Source organism: Gadus morhua, chromosome 20 (assembly GCF_902167405.1).
Source record: "Gadus morhua chromosome 20, gadMor3.0, whole genome shotgun sequence".
Lineage (NCBI taxonomy): Eukaryota > Metazoa > Chordata > Actinopteri > Gadiformes > Gadidae > Gadus > Gadus morhua.
Genome location: NC_044067.1, coordinates 15,729,599 through 15,747,189, shown reverse-complemented (window position 1 = coordinate 15,747,189; position 17,591 = coordinate 15,729,599). Strand labels below are relative to the sequence as shown.

At 49.2% G+C, this 17,591-nt stretch overlaps 1 protein-coding gene across 19 annotated transcripts in view; it reads right to left on the bottom strand.

Moving 5' to 3' along the window:
- The window catches only part of mycbp2 (MYC binding protein 2), a 74,039-nt gene that overhangs the window by 30,524 nt on the left and 25,924 nt on the right, over nt 1–17,591 (bottom strand). For 18 of the 19 annotated variants that reach the window (XM_030342718.1, XM_030342720.1, XM_030342725.1 and 15 more), the window contains 27 exons: nt 16,357–16,476; nt 16,084–16,165; nt 15,838–15,955; nt 14,916–15,274; nt 14,194–14,366; nt 13,599–13,724; nt 12,965–13,092; nt 12,625–12,716; nt 12,353–12,487; nt 11,989–12,072; nt 11,629–11,725; nt 10,855–11,047; nt 8,276–8,550; nt 7,544–7,765; nt 6,844–7,035; nt 5,605–5,811; nt 5,228–5,365; nt 4,600–4,778; nt 4,175–4,317; nt 3,629–3,729; nt 2,487–2,705; nt 2,059–2,281; nt 1,516–1,634; nt 1,284–1,371; nt 1,100–1,149; nt 797–969; nt 198–342 (listed from right to left, as the gene is read on the bottom strand). In XM_030342718.1, coding sequence (XP_030198578.1) covers nt 198–342; nt 797–969; nt 1,100–1,149; nt 1,284–1,371; nt 1,516–1,634; nt 2,059–2,281; nt 2,487–2,705; nt 3,629–3,729; nt 4,175–4,317; nt 4,600–4,778; nt 5,228–5,365; nt 5,605–5,811; nt 6,844–7,035; nt 7,544–7,765; nt 8,276–8,550; nt 10,855–11,047; nt 11,629–11,725; nt 11,989–12,072; nt 12,353–12,487; nt 12,625–12,716; nt 12,965–13,092; nt 13,599–13,724; nt 14,194–14,366; nt 14,916–15,274; nt 15,838–15,955; nt 16,084–16,165; nt 16,357–16,476 — 4,181 coding nt within the window. The remainder of the gene's footprint in view (nt 1–197; nt 343–796; nt 970–1,099; nt 1,150–1,283; nt 1,372–1,515; nt 1,635–2,058; nt 2,282–2,486; nt 2,706–3,628; nt 3,730–4,174; nt 4,318–4,599; nt 4,779–5,227; nt 5,366–5,604; nt 5,812–6,843; nt 7,036–7,543; nt 7,766–8,275; nt 8,551–10,854; nt 11,048–11,628; nt 11,726–11,988; nt 12,073–12,352; nt 12,488–12,624; nt 12,717–12,964; nt 13,093–13,598; nt 13,725–14,193; nt 14,367–14,915; nt 15,275–15,837; nt 15,956–16,083; nt 16,166–16,356; nt 16,477–17,591) is intronic. The other variant, XM_030342721.1, reaches the window with a different exon arrangement.

Below are 17,591 nucleotides of genomic sequence, written 5' to 3'. Positions count from 1 at the left end.
ACTGCTGGAGGTTTTATTCAGTTAAAGTACAATGGCGGACGTGAGACACGACGCAAGAGATAAAACCGCCCAAAAAAATTAAAAAAGTTATATATATCGTAATATAGTATCATTACATTTACAGAATCCCAATGCATATCATATCAGGGACATGTAGTCCAGTGTGGACCTGCGGCGCGGTGGAGCAGCACCCTGACCTTCATGTTGGGGACGTGGACCACCTCCCCGTACTGGTCCTTGGTCTGCACCGCCACGGTGGCCGGCCAGCCGCAGCGGATGTCGTCCTTGTTCAGGATGAGGGAGGTCTTCTGGGGGTCGGCGTAGGAGTCCGGCTGCAGCCACCTGGGGGAGGGACAGGGTGGGGGGTGGGGGGGGGGGGGATACGGTGAGGACGGGGGGGGAGGCGGTGAGGAACCGTCGAGGGCGCGGCGAGGTGAGCCAGGACAATGTGGGGGGTTTAATAAATCATGGTGACATAGGTTAGCGAGATAAAAGAGTAGCTTTTTATTGATTCATCACCCCAAAGTAATTTCGATACAGATAGGGCAAATACTGCAGTACCGAGTCAGACTTTTCTGAACCTGTATCGGTCTGATATTTCACATGTTTGTAAAATATTGCAGAAATTGCCAATAACCTTCTTGATACAAAACCCTTGGTAATATCTGTGCGACATTATTCATAATCATGCCTTCCAACATCAAGCGGTGTGACTGATTAATATGTTGCCAATGAATGAATAAACCATTGGTCGCTTTTGCAACAGAGTGATGGGCTGTGGACCGCCCAGGCATACCTGGCCAGCCGCCCGCCGCTGGAGGTCTGGACGCAGGTGATGAAGTCCTCCAGAAAGGAGTGCTCGTTGGTCTGTAGGTGGAGGGGCAGGTTCCCCTCCAGGGCCTCCAGGATGGTGGGGGAGTGGGACAGGGCCAGACCCTTGCCCAGGATCCCAGAGTGGGACTTGCACACCTGAAAGAAGGGGGGGCCAGAGCTGAGAACGCTGAAGGAAGGACAAGCAGTACCAGGTTCCTAATGTGAACCGTGGTGGAATTAGGTGAGGGAAACGGAGGTCTTTGGACGGAGGAAATTATGTAGATACCTGTAGAGATGCCTCCTCAAGGATCTCAAGATCTTCCTCCAATTCGTTCCCTAGGAAAACACAGGATTTGAATGTGGGTTAAAAATAGAATCGCCAGTGTGTGCGCGCGCGTGTGTGCGCGCGCGTGCGTGTGCAAAGCCAGTGCATCTGTGAACCTCTCACTCCTCTGTCAGGGTTTCCTCACCAATAGGCAGGGCCAGATCCTTCTTCATGAGAGCAGCAGCACAGACACTACCCAAGTAGGCCAGCTCCTTCTCCAGCTGAATAATACCCTGAAACACACACAGAAAACCATTGGAACAACCGGCTGTGGTTTTTGGTTTCCTTTCCGGGCCAAACACTTTGTTCCCCCCGCAGGCTACTGCCCCAAACAGCCCAGATGAGCTAATGACCTCTTTAATACAAAAACACCTCACCTCATCCAGTCCAGGGTTGAACTCGTACCCCACAGCCACGCACTTGAAGCCGTAGAAGCAGGCCTTCTCGTCTTTCACGTAATCTGAGGCCGTTTCCAGTGAAAACAGAACTTCGTTTCCTGGAAGCAGACACAGAGATGTTAGTCACGACAAGGTGAAGCGAGCGAGAGCCAGTCCCTCGAGGGTTAATGGGAAAGGGATGAATAGGAGTAAGAGGGGAGGGTGGATGGGAGTGCAAGTGTTTGGGTACAACTCTGTTGTTATTCAGATCCGAGCACAGAAGGGAAAGAAGACAGAGATCTATCAAGTCAGATTAGAATGTTACTCTGATTAAGTTCTTTAAAAACGCATGAAGGCTTTTTTCTTTGCAGCATGACAACTCATTCGGAAAAATATTTATTTCCCAGCTGTCTATACGCTGAAGGATTAATGGACTCCCTCAATGGATCAGTCAATATGCTGAAGGAATAAGCTATGCATGATTCCCATGGGTCAGTCTATACGCTGAAGGTACAACAGAATCCCCCCCATGTATCAGCCTACCAGGCAGAACCAGAACGGTGGTGGGCCAGCCAGTGGCGCCGGAGAACTTCCTGAGCTCGATCCAGGTGTTGATGGTGTCCTGGGCCAGCGGCTTGGCGGCCAGGCTGGAGAGGTGCAGGGTGCGGCTGGGGATGAAGAGGCGCAGCACGTCCTCGGGCTGGGCCGTGCCGCACTGGGGGTCGAACTCGATGCTGGTCCAGCGGATGCATTCTGGGAAGGACACCTGGAGGGAGGGAGGGAGGGAGGGAGAGTGAGGGAGAGGCAAGAGCAAAGGAAATAAGTTGAACATTAAAACAGATACAGCTTAATCATTAGTACATTTTGGGAAATATATTGGGCACACATTTATTTTAGATTTATTGATCTTAATTGATACAGGTTTCACCAATTGGAGTTATTAACAAATGACAAAAGAGAAAGGTCTTCACCTTGTACTGGGTGACCCCAGCTTGCTTGTACGGGTGGTCGCTCTCGATCACAGAGTAGTTGCTGGAGGTGGTGCAGGCAGAGAGGCCCTGCTCGGGCTGGTTGCCTGTGGTGCTGTCCGTCGATTGGTTGGGATTAAACGTGGGCGGGGCATATTTCTTGTTGAGAGCTGCGACTGAAGGCAGCAGATCCTGGACCAGGCCGAAGACCTCCACGGCAGCCTTGGAGGAGGAGGAAGGAACACGGATATGAATGCCTTTATAAGGTTGACCTACATTACATTCTCGCTAAAGTCGCCTGCCTTATTCTTAGTCATTTTATTCTAGTTATGAAACGCAAATCTTTTTCTCGGTTCGTTTACGATCACCGCGGCTTCTTCATCTTCATGTTATCCATTTTACAAGATTCTGGCTGAGAATTACATGCAATTATTACACGGGTCTTCTCAATGCCGTGGATGGAACGCTCCGTTCACTTGAATGGGCTCTTCACAACTCCCGGCGGTGAATTATATTTGATAATTCACCGTTGCTAAGTATAATTGACCGCTTTCAAGGAAAACAAAGGACTTTCTGCCTCTAATGACGTCTTTGGTTTCACTCCACAAGTAACTTGTCAAGCCCAGCGTCTTCGGTTGCTAAGCGACGTCAGCGTCTTTGGCGGATTATTTCTCTGCTGATCAACACTACTAATGCTGGTAACAAATAAATTGTAAAAAGACACACCATGTGAAGTTATTTTTTCGTTTGGGCAAGTAGCCGTGTAATAAGCGGGATAATGTATAGAACGTCGCCGGTCATTATCGAAAATAAGCCCCTTCAGGGTGAAGCAAGACACCTCCGCTGCGCGTCGGTGTCCTGTTCGCCCTGTCGGGGCTTATTTTCCCGAGAATGACCGGCGTTCTATACATTATCCCTTACTTAGTCATTAAGGTTTAAATATCATTGAGTTTGAGCCATAACTAAGGGCGAAGCAGGCCTTCAGTTCCCGCCCTTAATTACTGCCAAATATGTATCTCTCCTTCCGATTGTTACAAAAACCAGAGACAATGGTGACGCTCCGTAGAAGGCAAGAAAGACACCCCAGAAATGGGTGACATGGCTTGACAGCCTATCAGACGGTCCCAGCATGTGGGGGGCCTTACCTTGGGCACGGAGGCGGCCACAGGGCCGATGTAGGCCAGGATGAGGGGCAGCAGCATGGAGAACAGGCTGGAGGAGCTCAGCAGCTCAGGGATGTCTTCCGCTGGAGAGGAGGAGGAAAGATTCAGCCTCAGAACCAGAACCAGACCAACCAACCAACCAACCAACCAGCCAGCCTACAGATTCATGAACGAAACCCATGTCCATGATGAGCGTGGGCAACATCCCCAGAGCTAGGAGGGGTCCGCCGCTGATCCCCGGGCAGCACTTATCTCAAGTCTAAGAGTTCAGGATACTCCAAAACACCGGCTATTTGTTTTTCTCTTAGTACAGCTGCATATTGATGAATTATTAATAAATGAACATTGTACTCAATCGCTTCTTTTCAAACGGGCTTCTCTGAGCATGGTACTCTGCCTGACTGGGCTTGGATCTTGGAGCGTAGCATTGCCTAGCCTAGCATTGCCTAGCATAACATTGCCTAGCATAGCGCTGTCACTCGTCGACATGGACATGGGGCTTATGGGGGCGGGACCTCCTGCCCTTACCGTCCACAGCAAAGGCCCGCTGCAGCAGGTCCTTGGCGGCGCGCACCACGGCGCTGACCACAGAGAGGGCGCGGCTGCAGTTCTTGTCCTCCTCGTTGGCCTTGCTCAGCAGCTGAGACTGGAGGTCCCCGTCATACTCACTCCTGCAGACAGAGGGCGCACACTCAATCTTTGTGTGTATAGATAGATAGATAGATACACATATGAGGACAACAACATCCACAAAATGGGAGGTCATGATATCGACATAAGACAGAGAGACAGACAATGACTAGAGACAGAGAGTCCAAGAATGAGTGACAGCCAGTGAGAGAAAGATGGAGAGTAAGATGGAGACAGAGAGGAGGATGGAAAAGATGCCTAGAGAGGGACACAGAGAGACAGACAGAATGCAAGGCTGCAGTCTGAGTGTACATGTCCTGTACCTGTAGTAGAGGATCTGGGGGATTTGTCCGCGGGTCTGGTTGGTGCCGTTGCTGCTCAGGCTGCAGGTGCTGAAGGTGAAGGCCACGCCGTCGGAGCACTGCACTGTCGTCATGCCGCCGTCCCCGTTGGCCGTGCGGCTTCCGTAGTTACGCAGGCGCACGGCGTACTTGACCCCCTCCTGGTGTGGCAAGAGGAACGAGGAAGAGAGATGTTAAAACAAACCAGATGTGTTGACTATTTAGCTGACATATCATTATGGAGCAGTTAGGTTCTGTGTCCAGAAGGACGAAGATATACTTTATTAATCCCTGTTGGGAAATGTATTCTCTACATTTAACCGATCCTATGCTAGGAGCCATGGGGTGTGACACATTGTAGCGCCCGGGGAATAAACTCAGGTTGTAGTGGCTTTGCATCGGTCATTGACCGGGAAGGAGTGTTATCTATACAGCTCAGTTATGCCTACGGGTAGACTGATAAACATCAAGGGGATCAAACCCAGTATCTTTCAACATGACCCTTTAAACACGTTGCCCTCTGCACTATCCTTCCCCCGAGAGAAGGGTCACCATTGAGAACACACAGGCAAACAGACGGGCGAGCAGACGGCCTGACAGACGGGCGCACCTTGAGCGGCACGGCCTTGTCCAGGCGGATCTCTGAGATGTCGCTGGGCGAGTCGTCGGTGCTGTACGTCCCCTTCACCAGCTCCAGGGACGTCCAGCGGTGGGAGTGGGCCGAGTCCCCGGGGTGCTCCGTCTGGGCCTGGAGGGGAGGGGCCGCGACAGGGAGGGGTTTTATACAAGAGACACTAATATATTTCACTTTCATGACTTATTTTTTCCACACTGAATTACGAATTTACTGTCTCCATGGAAACCCTCTGATCTGAACTAAAGGAAGATTCATGATCAAACCAAAACGGACTAATCCTGCCCTCCATGTCTCGCGCCCTCTACTTTTTATGTTAGTTTAAAACCCTTTAAATATCGAGGGCTACTTACGTCGTCGGCGAGCACCTCCAGTTCGTACTCGTGGATGCCCCCGCCGCCGTAGACGCAGAAGCCCACCAGCACCACGCCGGGCTTGTCCACCGTCATGCAGATGGCGTCCGGCGAGCCGTTGCCCGTGTTCCAGCTGCGGCCCTGGCTTGTCTTGGTGAAGCGGTTGGGCGTGGCCTTCACCGAATGCAGGGAGTTCAGCCCGTCCACCTGGGGGCGAGCACAGACACAGGCAGCTTTAGAGCCAGGGTTCGTAATATCCATACAATACATCACCGTAGTCAATATATTGTGTATGCATTTCAAAATGTACAATGAAAGAATTTTCTTTTTATTATTATTGCATTGTTTCTTTATAGCAAAATGAAAAGAGGAATGAGGAATGAAATCAAATAGTTTCTCCTTTTAATTAAAAGCTGCCTTGAGTACCACAACAACATAAACAGTTATTTCATTGCCCTCGTGAATGGCTGAGATCCAAGTGTGGAATGCCAGTGTCCTTGACGAAGATATAAACAACATACAGAGGGTGTACTGGGTCACCATTGGCCCTTTGTCCATTCTGGACTAAAGCTCAGCCAAAGGACACAACCATAACAAGGTTAGAGGACAGGACATCTAGGTGCTCTCCTGGCTGAAAATAGGTAAAAATAAAAATGTCGGAAGGCAGTTGTCAAGACAACACGCCTATGGCAGTAACCATGGCAATAGGAACAGAATGTCCAGACTGCAGCACCTGCAGCCGAGCCAATGAAAAGGAGTGATAAATGAATCGGAGAGCAAAAAAAAGAAAATACAGATATGCCCCCCCGCCCTCCCAACACAGGCACATTCCAGATGACTCAGCGTCCACCCAAACCAGTTTATGTAATGTTCTACCCATTGATCTTGTTGCCTTGGCAACCTGGAAAAACAGCGGCTGCTGACAAGACACGGGCTGGACTTTACAGAGACCGAACTAGCCAACAGCAAGACGCCGGCAGGTGGAGGAGGGACAGATCAGGGAGTGGTCCGAGGACTTAATGTCCGTGTTACATCATGGACCAACATGGTAGAGGACAGATTGGACTCTGGGTGGTTGAATTCAATTGTGGTCCGGATCTGATGTGATAACGGAGGTTGATCATGAATGAAACTAGTTTACCAGAACATAGCACAGACGGATTCAACATGTGTGACACACACACACACACACACACACACACACACACACACACACACACACACACAGTCTAATGTTACCTCTGAGCCCAGAGCGGAGGCGGTAAGCTCGGAGACGATGGAGGCCAGCAGGCCGCAGGTGTTGGAGACCAGGTGAGGCGAGAACAGCTCCACTTCCTTCCTCAGACTCTTCCTCACTGGCAGGACCACGATCACCAGCATCTTCTCCAGGACCTCCCTGAAGCTGGTCATGCCCATCAGGTTCTCCTCAGTCTGGGCATGGAGGAAATCCAACAGACGGGGTCAACCAGGAGGAGGGAAACACATCTCCCTCAGACACATCTAGGACAGTGATTCTCCCTGTGGTGGGTGGTAGTCATAAGGATCCATTCACTCAGTCAATTCAACACTTTATTTTAGTTTACACCTCAACTTACCTTTGCTGCTTAACTTTTTTGTATATATTTTTTTCTTTATATATAATTAGCACTATACAGTATATATAATATATATGTTATTGCATCCTCGTAGATTACCCTTACTTTTTCCAATTCCAATGCACCAACTATCTTTACATAATATAAGTCGTCATATCATGCAGAAACTGATGTAGCACATTAACACCCAATAGCTAAAACTGCTTACTAACCGCAACCCGCTCCCTACCTCAGGCCCTCCCCTCCCCTAACAACACAGAAGCAGCCCGACTCCACCACAACGTCATCCCACAGAAACAACCCAATGAATCAATATTGCTGGTGTGAGTGCGGGGTGAACTCACGTGGCTGAGCTTCTCCATGTGGGCCACCAGCAGGGGGAAGCGGTGAGCGAGCGCAGAGTCGTTCTCGGTGCTCACCTGCTTGACCAGCGAGCGCAGCAGCACCTCGCCGTCGTAGGCGATGGGCAGGATGGAGGTCAGCTTGACCGACGTGTTGCACAGGGCCGACATGACCGCCGCCAGCAGACGGCTGCTGGACGTGCGGAAGTTGGCCTCCGCAATGTCCTGTGGGAAGGGGGAGATGTTCTTTTTTTATTGCCACAATAAGAAAAAAAATTAATTGCAGTGTTATTTATTGGTTTCTTTTTTTCTTTTGTTTCTCTTCTACCAAAAGGAGAGCACCACCACTTCCTTCCTTCACACTCAATTCTCCACACACGGCCCTTATAGGACAGTGTTTTTTGCTGAAGTTCTCTTTTTTCATTTCACTTTTACTTATATTCACAACAGCTGTGGGGAGAAGTTCACTTTTCATAATTCAATTGTATGTGCAATATCCCTGCGATAAAGCCCATTTATAGTCACATATAATTGATGCATAAGTACATTACATTTGTTTCTACGTTTGCATATTTCTCTACATCTCTTCCCAAAGTCTTTTTGTCTTGCCGTATTTCTACGCTGAGATATTCATCCTCCACTCTCCATTTAATCCACTGTATCAAAACGAGCCCCTGACGGAGATCAATCCCTGCTGATGACTGCCAACCACCCCGTCGCCCCGAGGCCGCCCACCTGGTCCAGGCAGTTGAGCAGGTCGCAGAGGCAGGCCCACTGCAGCGCGGGCGTGGGGTAGAAGGAGTGGAAGCAGGCGGTGAAGGTGTTGTGGCACTCCTGCAGCACCGCCTCCAGCAGCGTGAGCGGCTGGGACAGGTAGCCCTGGGGGTCGTTGTCCAGCTTGGTCAGGCAGTTGTCGGTGCCCTCAGACAGGATCTTCTTCAGCAGGCTGCGCGTCTTGCCCACGCACTCCGCCAGCCGGCTGGACTCATCCACCACCGCCTTGGTGGTGGCTGTACGTATGGAGGGGGAGGGGGGCGGTTAGCATGACGGTCGCGGGGATGCACCGTTGGTGAAGGGCACGGCTGGTGCACACACACGACCGGTGACATTTATCGTTTTCAGTTTGTGCACTCAGCATTTCAGGGGGGTGCGACACGCTGAAAACCGGCTTATGAGGCGTGCCCGAGGGGCAGTGGTTACGTCGTTCTGATGTACAGGACCAACAAACGTGTGTGTGTGTGTGTGTGTGTGTGTGTGTGTGTGTGTGTGTGTGTGTGTGTGTGTGTGTGTGTGTGTGTGTGTGTGTGTGTGTGTGTGTGTGTGTGTGTGTGTGTGTGTGTGTGTGTGTGTGTGTGTGTGTATGCCTGGAATACCAATCTAAAAAAGTTTTTGTTGCTAGTCTCACTGTAGGCATCTTCTGTTCCCGCTTTGTAATTAAATGTGAAGCAGTTCGCACAGTAAGTCTCTTTGAATAAAAGCTTGATACTAAATTGTCAAAGCTGCAGATCAAGGCTGAAATACAAACAAGGACATTATAATCCCTCCACAAATAAAACCTCATCACATCTTGAAGGGATCGAGTATGGGGAGGTAGAGCGTATGCCTGCCCTGCCTACAAGACTGCAGTAACAATGTTCAAACATGCTCGTACTCTGCAGAGAATTAAAGTCTGCGGATCAGCGGAATTTCTTGGCCTGCTTGTTTGATGGGATCGAAGGGGAGCGCCGGGCTGGTGTTTGGATATTTAACAAAAAGCCAATATGCAAACATTGCAGAGATGGGGTTGAATTGACACCGTCTCTGCTTGAAATGCAAATGACCATCTACAGTGTGGTAGATGATTATTTGCATTTCGAGCATAGAAGCGGGAGCTGGTCACTTTGGGGGCACTGCCCGACGCATGTTAATGCCACACCGCAACACGTCTCCGACCCAACCAGGACCAACAACCAAGGTCTGAGCTGGCTGATGAAAAAGATATGAATCTGCTGCTAGCTGGTAGCTAACCAATCCCCCAACATAAACAGCATTCGTCAAAGACTTAACATATGAATTTATAGCCCCCAAATCTAAAACAATACCACACCAGAAAGCAGAGATTTGTATACATTTTCCAGGTCGTCACTCATCAGAGGGGAAGACTGCATTCGGATTGTGGAGGATTCGAACACCAGTGTTCGAATCCACAACCTTGTGTTCCACAACCTTGTGGATTCGCACAACACCCCTCTACACTGTCCCACAAGCCAGGCAGCAGCAGAGGTGGGTAGTAACGCGCTACATTTACTCCGTTACAAATACTTGAGTAACTTTTTGGATAAATTGTAATTTTGGCTACATAACGGTCGTTATTTTCTTTTTTTAGATCTTTTTTTTTTTATTAAATGCGAGATCTATTTCTCTTCCTGAGGGACGTCTTCAGCCAACATTTCTATCACGTGACTATTTTAAACAATAAAAACCAGACAATGATCTTGCCAATCAAATGCAGCCACTTGAGTCACATTTTAAAGTGTTTTAAAAAAAACACTTTAAAACCACTTGTCTAATGGCTCCGGTTCCGCGTCAATGTTGTGTCCGTGGCGTGCTATGTTCACAGGAGCAAAACACTCAGATTTTAGTGACTATCTGGGTGAGTCGAGAAAATGGAAGAAACGGCTTATTCTGAAACTGCAAGAAACAACTTCTCACACAGTAACAATCAAACAAACTAACAATAAGACAAGCTCTCAATCACACAAACTCACAATCACATTGACAAACACAGAGACACCGTTCTTCTGTGACACACCTTTCCTGTTCTCACTTTGCATGCCCTGATTCTGGGTGTGTGAGTCTGAGTGGTCTCTCTTTTTCAGCCTCTGTAGTTTCATACGTTAAGTGAGTTTGCCAGCAGGTTTTGATAATTTTACTTAAAGGTTGATGCATTTAATTTTGCAAAGAATTAATTTATTGTTTAAGTTCAAGGGTTATAGTTTTATTTTTAAAGACCTTATTAATTGTTTTATTTAAAAGGATGTTATTTAACATATCTTTATTTGAACATTGCTGTTTTATATTTTGTTTGTGTCTATTTTGTACCGTTTGTGTTGCCCGTAATATTTAAAAAATAGATCCGGAGAAACTCAGTACTAGACTTTTCACTGCATACTTTTTTACTCTTATTTGAATAATTATTTTAATGAATACTTTTACTTTTACTTGAGTATTTATAGTCTTAAAGTAACTTTTACTTGAGTACATTTCTTGGCTACTCTACCCACCTCTGGGCAGCAGCAGTCATCGCTCTAGCTTTCCCTCCGTCGTGGCCTCACCTGAGATGGGGAAGATCTCGCAGATGTAGACGCGCAGCAGGCGCAGGCAGCAGGTGCCCACGAAGCGCAGCCGCTCCAGGTCCAGCAGGGTGGCGGTGTACTGGAATCCCTTCAGCCCGCGCAGCTCCTCCACACCCAGCACCAGCGTGGTCCAGCTCCAGTGCAGCACGCTCAGCAGGGAGTCAAAGCACTCCTGGGTGGGTTTGGGAGGACACAGGCACATGAGATTCAATGTATACATTTTATATTTTTATATTTGTGTTGTTATTTAGAAATGCATGTTCAAAAGTACGGGTACAATTTTTATTCATTCCTCTTCGTCTTTTTTGTAAAGTAGAAGTGGAAGGTGGGAGGGTCCAGTTATCGTGCAAAAAGGAAACTCCTTGACACATGAGAATCATATTTAAGAGGGTTTTTTTTTTTTTATCACGCAGTTGCAGTTACACATGTGTAAACATAAATGGTGTGCAGAACTAACGAAGAGTGGATAGGTTCGGTGGTTGTGAGATAAATGTAAGCCTCGATATTGTGGCGACATTATCTGTTTTCTTTTCAAAAGCTCATAAATTGTCCAACATTATAAATATTTAATTTGTTGGTTTAGGCAAGGTTGTTGTGGTCTCATGAAAGGTTATAGCGTAGCACAGTATTCACAAATGAAGAGACCAACAGAGCTCCAGTATGGCAGACAACATGACACCAGTATGTTCATAACATCAATCCCAAAACACAAGGTTGATGAGGCAGAGACGGAGGGGACGCGTGCTCTCTCACCACAGACACGGTGCGAGCGAAGGAGCGCTTCAGGATGTGCACTGGCTCACTGGTTTGCTGCTTTCCTTTGGAAGCGGTGCCGTCGTTTGAGGGAAGCCTGGTGATTTGATTGTAACAACATTAATCAAAATAGCAGACTGCAAAGACAAGATAGTAGACCAATTCCTGTGGCCAGATTCACATTCACAAGTATATTTTTCTTGATATGGACTTGGAAAGATAAATTGCTATTCACAGAAATATTCAGAGTTATTTCTTCAGAAAAATGATTGAAATAAGAGAAATAAGTTGGCATCATCTTAAGGTACTTCTGTGACTCTTGTCTAGATGTGTTGAGCAGGATGTCAGGAGGACACTTGCCTGTAGAGCAGCTGAGGGATCTGTCCAGCGTTCACGTCTGTGCCGTTGTTCGACTTCTTGGAGCTCTTGAACTGAAACACCACGCTGGACAAAAAACACAAACAACACTCTCTGTTACTCAAGCCTAGACAAACAAAAGAAGGAAGCCTGTAATTACTTAAACGACACCACCGTAAATACACTTCCACAACACTTGGAAGGAGTCGCATACATTTAACGGTTCTTGTGTTGCACTCTCACAAAACAAAACAGTGGTTCAACAACGTTGTGGACAGACACGACACACTGAGCCAACATAAACAGTTCACCACCCCAAGCCTTCGCAGCGACCCTCATGGTACGGGTTAAAGTGCGTCCGTGTTACCCGTCGTCGGTGGTGATGGTCGCCTGTCCGTGGGAGCCGCAGTCGCTGCTGGGCCCCGACACGCGCGCCCAGGCCACGTACCACCAGCCCAGCTGCAGCAGCACCGGCTCGTCAAACATCATGGCGTACTTCTCCCTGAGGGGGGGACATGTGCTCAGTCAACACAGACGATCGATGGAGGGCTTGTGTGCATGATGCTAGAGAGGAGACATGGGGCCGGATACGAGGCTGTGTGTGTGTGTGTTATGAGGACAGTTGGCGGTGTTAATGACCTGGCAGCACAGTCGTAGGCCAGCACGTCCGTCTCGGCCAGGAGGTCCCCGTCTGTCTCGTGGTCGCCCCCGTCTGGGCCCAGCTCAAACAGCTGCACACACACACACACACACACAGTTTAGTGACTAGAAGCATTTACTTTTTTTGTACTAGAGTCCACATTTTTTTGTCCTGAGATCAAACATAATTGCACACATGAACATTTGTGGTTAAATGAAATATTGAAGAAAAATAAATTATAGCATAAGAAGTGGGTTTGGTCAATGATTCGAATTTAACACAGGAGTCTCCCCCAAGGTGACCAGGTCGACACAGAGGCAGCGGCGTGCGGGATCTCACCTTGATCTTGGCCGTGTACTCCCCGCGGCCCCCGAACAGCCCCAGGCCCCCCAGCAGGGTGTCTGCATCCGCACAGAAGCGGATGGCCTCCACTGAGTGGGCAGAGTAGCCCCAGCCCCCTCCATGACCTGCCACCAATCACAGAATCAGGCAGAGTGAGATCCTCCAATCAGACGCAAGCTACGGACACAGTCCCGCCCACTAGATCCAATGTGGGTGGAGAATCCAGCATAACAGTGGAAACACAACATACCAACACTTAATAAAAACAGCTTCAAATGTGGAAAGTATTGGTAGAGTTATGGTTGGGACAATGACGCAATGACTACGCAGTTGCTTCGTTGCAGTCGTGAACCCGTTTTGGTTCTGCGTTGGGTTTACGTTCACAGCCCTTGCTACTGCGTCGCCTCTGCGCACGGTTCAAGAGTTTGGGCGGCACACGTCATGCCCTTGGGTCCGTAAACCCCCTTTCGTTACGTCAACATCCAACCATAACTCTACCTTAAGTGTTAGGGCAGGTAGAAAGGCTCTCATGGTGGGACCGTTCTTCTCAAATGTAAGGCGATTCTTTTAGCAGGGGGTAATGGTGTGGTACATAGTGTGTGTTGTTTTAGAGGGGAAAAGGGGGGCTCACTCTCGAAGCGGTTAACCACGCTGTAGTCCTCCTTGGAGTAAACCTTCATCACGGCCTGAGTCTCCTCCTCCGCACTGGCCACGCCCATCTTCAGCTCCTGCATGGCGGCCAGGGTGTCCAGGCAGCCTACAGCACAGACACAACCCGCTCTCAACAACCGTCATTCAGTACAGTACAAAAAGATCCCTTTATATGTGTGTGTCATTGTTTCCATAAGAAACACAAGGCAATTCAACAGCATGGCACCAACACCCACACACTACCAGGATCAGAAATGAACGTGGCCTCGGGGTACTTTGCCCAAAAATGAATGTAATGTGCCCTTGAAATTGTCATGACCAGGGCTTTAAAATGAGTTGACTAAAGATTGATGAGGAGGTTACGCAGACATTTTTCAGTTTTTTTCAATAATCAAGAGAGAAACTATTTTGATTAACTGTTTGTTAATAAGAAAAACGAACTAGCCAACCTCCACTTTCGGTAGATTAACATTAATTTCAAATCAAATCGACCACTTAATGTAGCTGAATCTACCATGACGGCCGGTGGCTGTATTGCATGTACACAGTGTTGAACAATCAGAGGTCAGTGTTACCCAGGATGTGCAGGGCCCCGTGGGAGCGCGTGGTGGTGGCGTTGGAGCCCGACGGCAGCGCCAGCTCGGGGCTGAGGATGCTGCAGCGGGACTGAAGGTCGGTGAGGGACGGCACGCGGGCATCTGCTATCACCGCGTTGTAGCACCACATCTCCCTGGTGGCCGGCAGGAACCTAGGCACAAAACAGGACCAGGTTAAGGGTCAGAGGTTAAATAAAGGTCCCCAAGCGTGGAGTAATGTACCAAGATCCACTTATAAATGAATGAATGAATGAATGAATGATCTTTGTTGTCAAAGTACAGGTACAAGTATAGGTAAATCGAAATTTGGGAGAGGTCACAGAGGTGTCAGAGGATAAACACAAATACATAAAAACAGCGGTTTGTGTGATAGTGTTATGATAGTTATCATAGTGTTATGCGCCTGTGTTTGGCCTGCGTTGATTTCTCTGTTAAAAGGGACCATTGGGTGGCCTAACTCAAAGTGTAGAACACTATTTACTAGTTATTATTAGCCGACTGCTTATCCAAAGTGACTTGGTGAATCTTTTTTAGATCAATAACGAGCAGGTAGCGACATGGCCTCTTCCTCAAGGTTTGCCCACAGGTCGACCGTGGTCAATGGGATTCGATCCCCTTAACCTTTTCGGATGGGAGACAATCCAACACTCCTACTCCTACTCCCCTGCCTCCCCCGGGAGAGGCGCCCCCTGGCCTCTGACCTCCAGATGACGTCGTAGACGGGGTCCAGGCAGAGGCCGAAGCCCTGCAGGTCCTCCTGCTCCGAGTCGTTGAAGGTGCGGCAGCTGCCGTCCAGCTTGTTGATGAGCAGGCACTTGAAGGGCGGTGGCTCCGACACCGAGGTGGGCACCAGGCCGATGATGTGCTTGCTGGCGAAGATCTCCGAGGTGGCGAGCACGTGCGAATTGATGAGCGCCTCGTCGATGCGCAGGAAGGTCTGGTCTCCGCTGGCGCCGATCCACGTGGCCTTGCGGCCGTACTTGGAGCCGATGTTGGGCATGGGGGAGGGCTTGGCGTTCCAGTAGGGCATGTCCAGGATGGGCCGGCCCAGCTGCCCTTTCTGAAACGGGGGGAGGGGGGCCGTGGTGAGTTAAGAGGTTCCTAGACTCTCGGTACTAAACAGGGAACAGAGGGTCGTTAGCCAGAGCTGCAGCCCTGGGAGACCGGCCTCCTTGATTAACTTCACTTGGATATATTTCAGAAATGAGAAAGGGTTTTTATTGCCAGATATACCACAGCCTTATTGAGTACTTCATCCTGATTGGTCAATAACATCACAAGGGTGTATTACTGTGGTGTAAAGCCAACCATGGCTTTGCATCAAGTCACTCACTGCTTTCCAATAATGGGACACCCCGTCGTTGTTTACCCTTGCATAAGCTTTCAGATACAAGAATTTGTCGTGTGACAGATCCCAAAAATATAAATCCAAAATAAACAGCAAAAATCTCCAATACTATACTTGTCTTTGAGTCAAATATTCAGCCCTCAACAATATCCTTTCTATTCTATCACTAATAGCTAGTTAGTTACAACGATACCATATGATTTTATGAAGAGAATACAAAGGAGGACTTTAGAAAGATGCTAGAAAGGAGGATATGGTTTCCGTCCTCCTCTTACCGAGAAGCTGCCGAAGGTGAAGACCTGACCGTCGCTGAGCAGCACGGCCGTGTGGTTGCTGCCCGCCGTCACCTGAACGCTGGGCCCGGGCAGCGCCTGGACCAGGGTGGGAGAACCCCTAGCAGGGAGCACACAACAACAACACCGCCACCGCCGTTAGCTGGGACTGCCGGGCTCAGCAGGGTGCGCATGCCGTGTTATTGTGTGCGGCAACGTCGTTTGACTGGGGTTTACCCCGGGCCGTACCTGGAGTTGACGTCCCCGTGTCCGAGCTGTCCGTGCTGGCCGTAACCAAAGGTGTACACGTCGCCGTTCTCCATCAGCACCACTGCGGGCCCAAACGACCGTTAATGACGATTTTGGTAAACGCCCTCCAATTGATTAGTGTGACTGTGTGCGGCTCAGTAGCGATGACACGATTGGCACTTTTTTCATTGGTAAGAGCGTGGTATTTAGGAGTGTAGCCGTAGAGACGGACGGCTGTTCAGAGCACCACACAGAGCGCTGGAGGGAACCTACCGGAGTGGTGGAAGCCACAGCTGACCTGCACCGCTCGCATCTCGCAGTCGAACCTCACCGCGCCGGGGGGGTAGGTGGTGATCTTACTGGCGTCCTTCTCCCCGCGCTCGCTACTGCCGTCTGGAGGCAGTGTGTGTGTGTGGGGGGGGGGGGGGGGGGGGGGGGGGAATAGAGCCAGTCAAGACGGGTTAGTCACGAGGGTCAGCAAAGATAACAATCATTCAACATGAGGCGAGAAGATGCGGGGCGAAGGCCAGAGCGGTGGCGCTGGAAGAGAAGGACAGAAGGGTGTGTGTGTGTGTGTGTACGTGTGTGCATACGTATAAGGATGCACGTCTATGTGCAAGCAAGTATCCATGTGTGTGAATGCGCATGTCGATGCGCCCGCATGCGTGTGTGTGTGTTTGTGTGTGCACGCATGTGCGTGAGGGCATCAGCGGGTATGCCAGTAGTGGCGTGGCGCCGACACAAGGGAGAGAACAGAGAGTGAAGGTTAAGCAGCACACTGCAGGGCCTTGGAGGGAGACGTCGGCTCCTCGTACCTGGTGATGCAATAACAGCGGCGGAGGACGGAGCCGCTGACACAATGGAAACACAGAGCCATGGTGAGGTCCATAAAAGACACACAGACATAAATAAGGCGGAGAAGTGCCTCTCAAACTGAGAAGATCAAAAGAAAGGGAGAGAGAAACTGTGGAGGACCACAGCTGTGAGGAGAGGCAGAGTGTCTCGGTGACATTATTTGCTGGCGGAAGAAGCAGAGAGAGAGTGGTGTTGTTTAGCCCGAGAGGTGCTTCAGAGGCCACTGTGTTGCAGAGGAGTTCAGAGGAGCGTGCAGTAATAGCAACGGCAGGGCGTACGCACGCTAGCCAGGGAACCAGGAACCGGCTGATTTGCTCGCTCTAGGGTTTGCTGAGCTGACTAGATCAGGGGGGAGTTGAGCTGCCTGGCAAACACTTCTATTTATTTATTCCCTCAGTTAATCATGCGTTTGCATACAATTTCAATAATAATAGCAAATAAATACCAAAATATGGACGATTATGTGAGAGCACCTAATACTGTTATTGCTTAAAAAGTAATAAAACAGTCATTGATAAATAGACAAAAGGTCATTGATACCCCAAAATGACAACGTCACATTTTCAGTCTTCTGGGTTATAACTGAATTGACCAATAGAAGGGATGCTCTGTGGGGTCACATCCAGCGGGCTGACCAATCCCATGAGGACCGC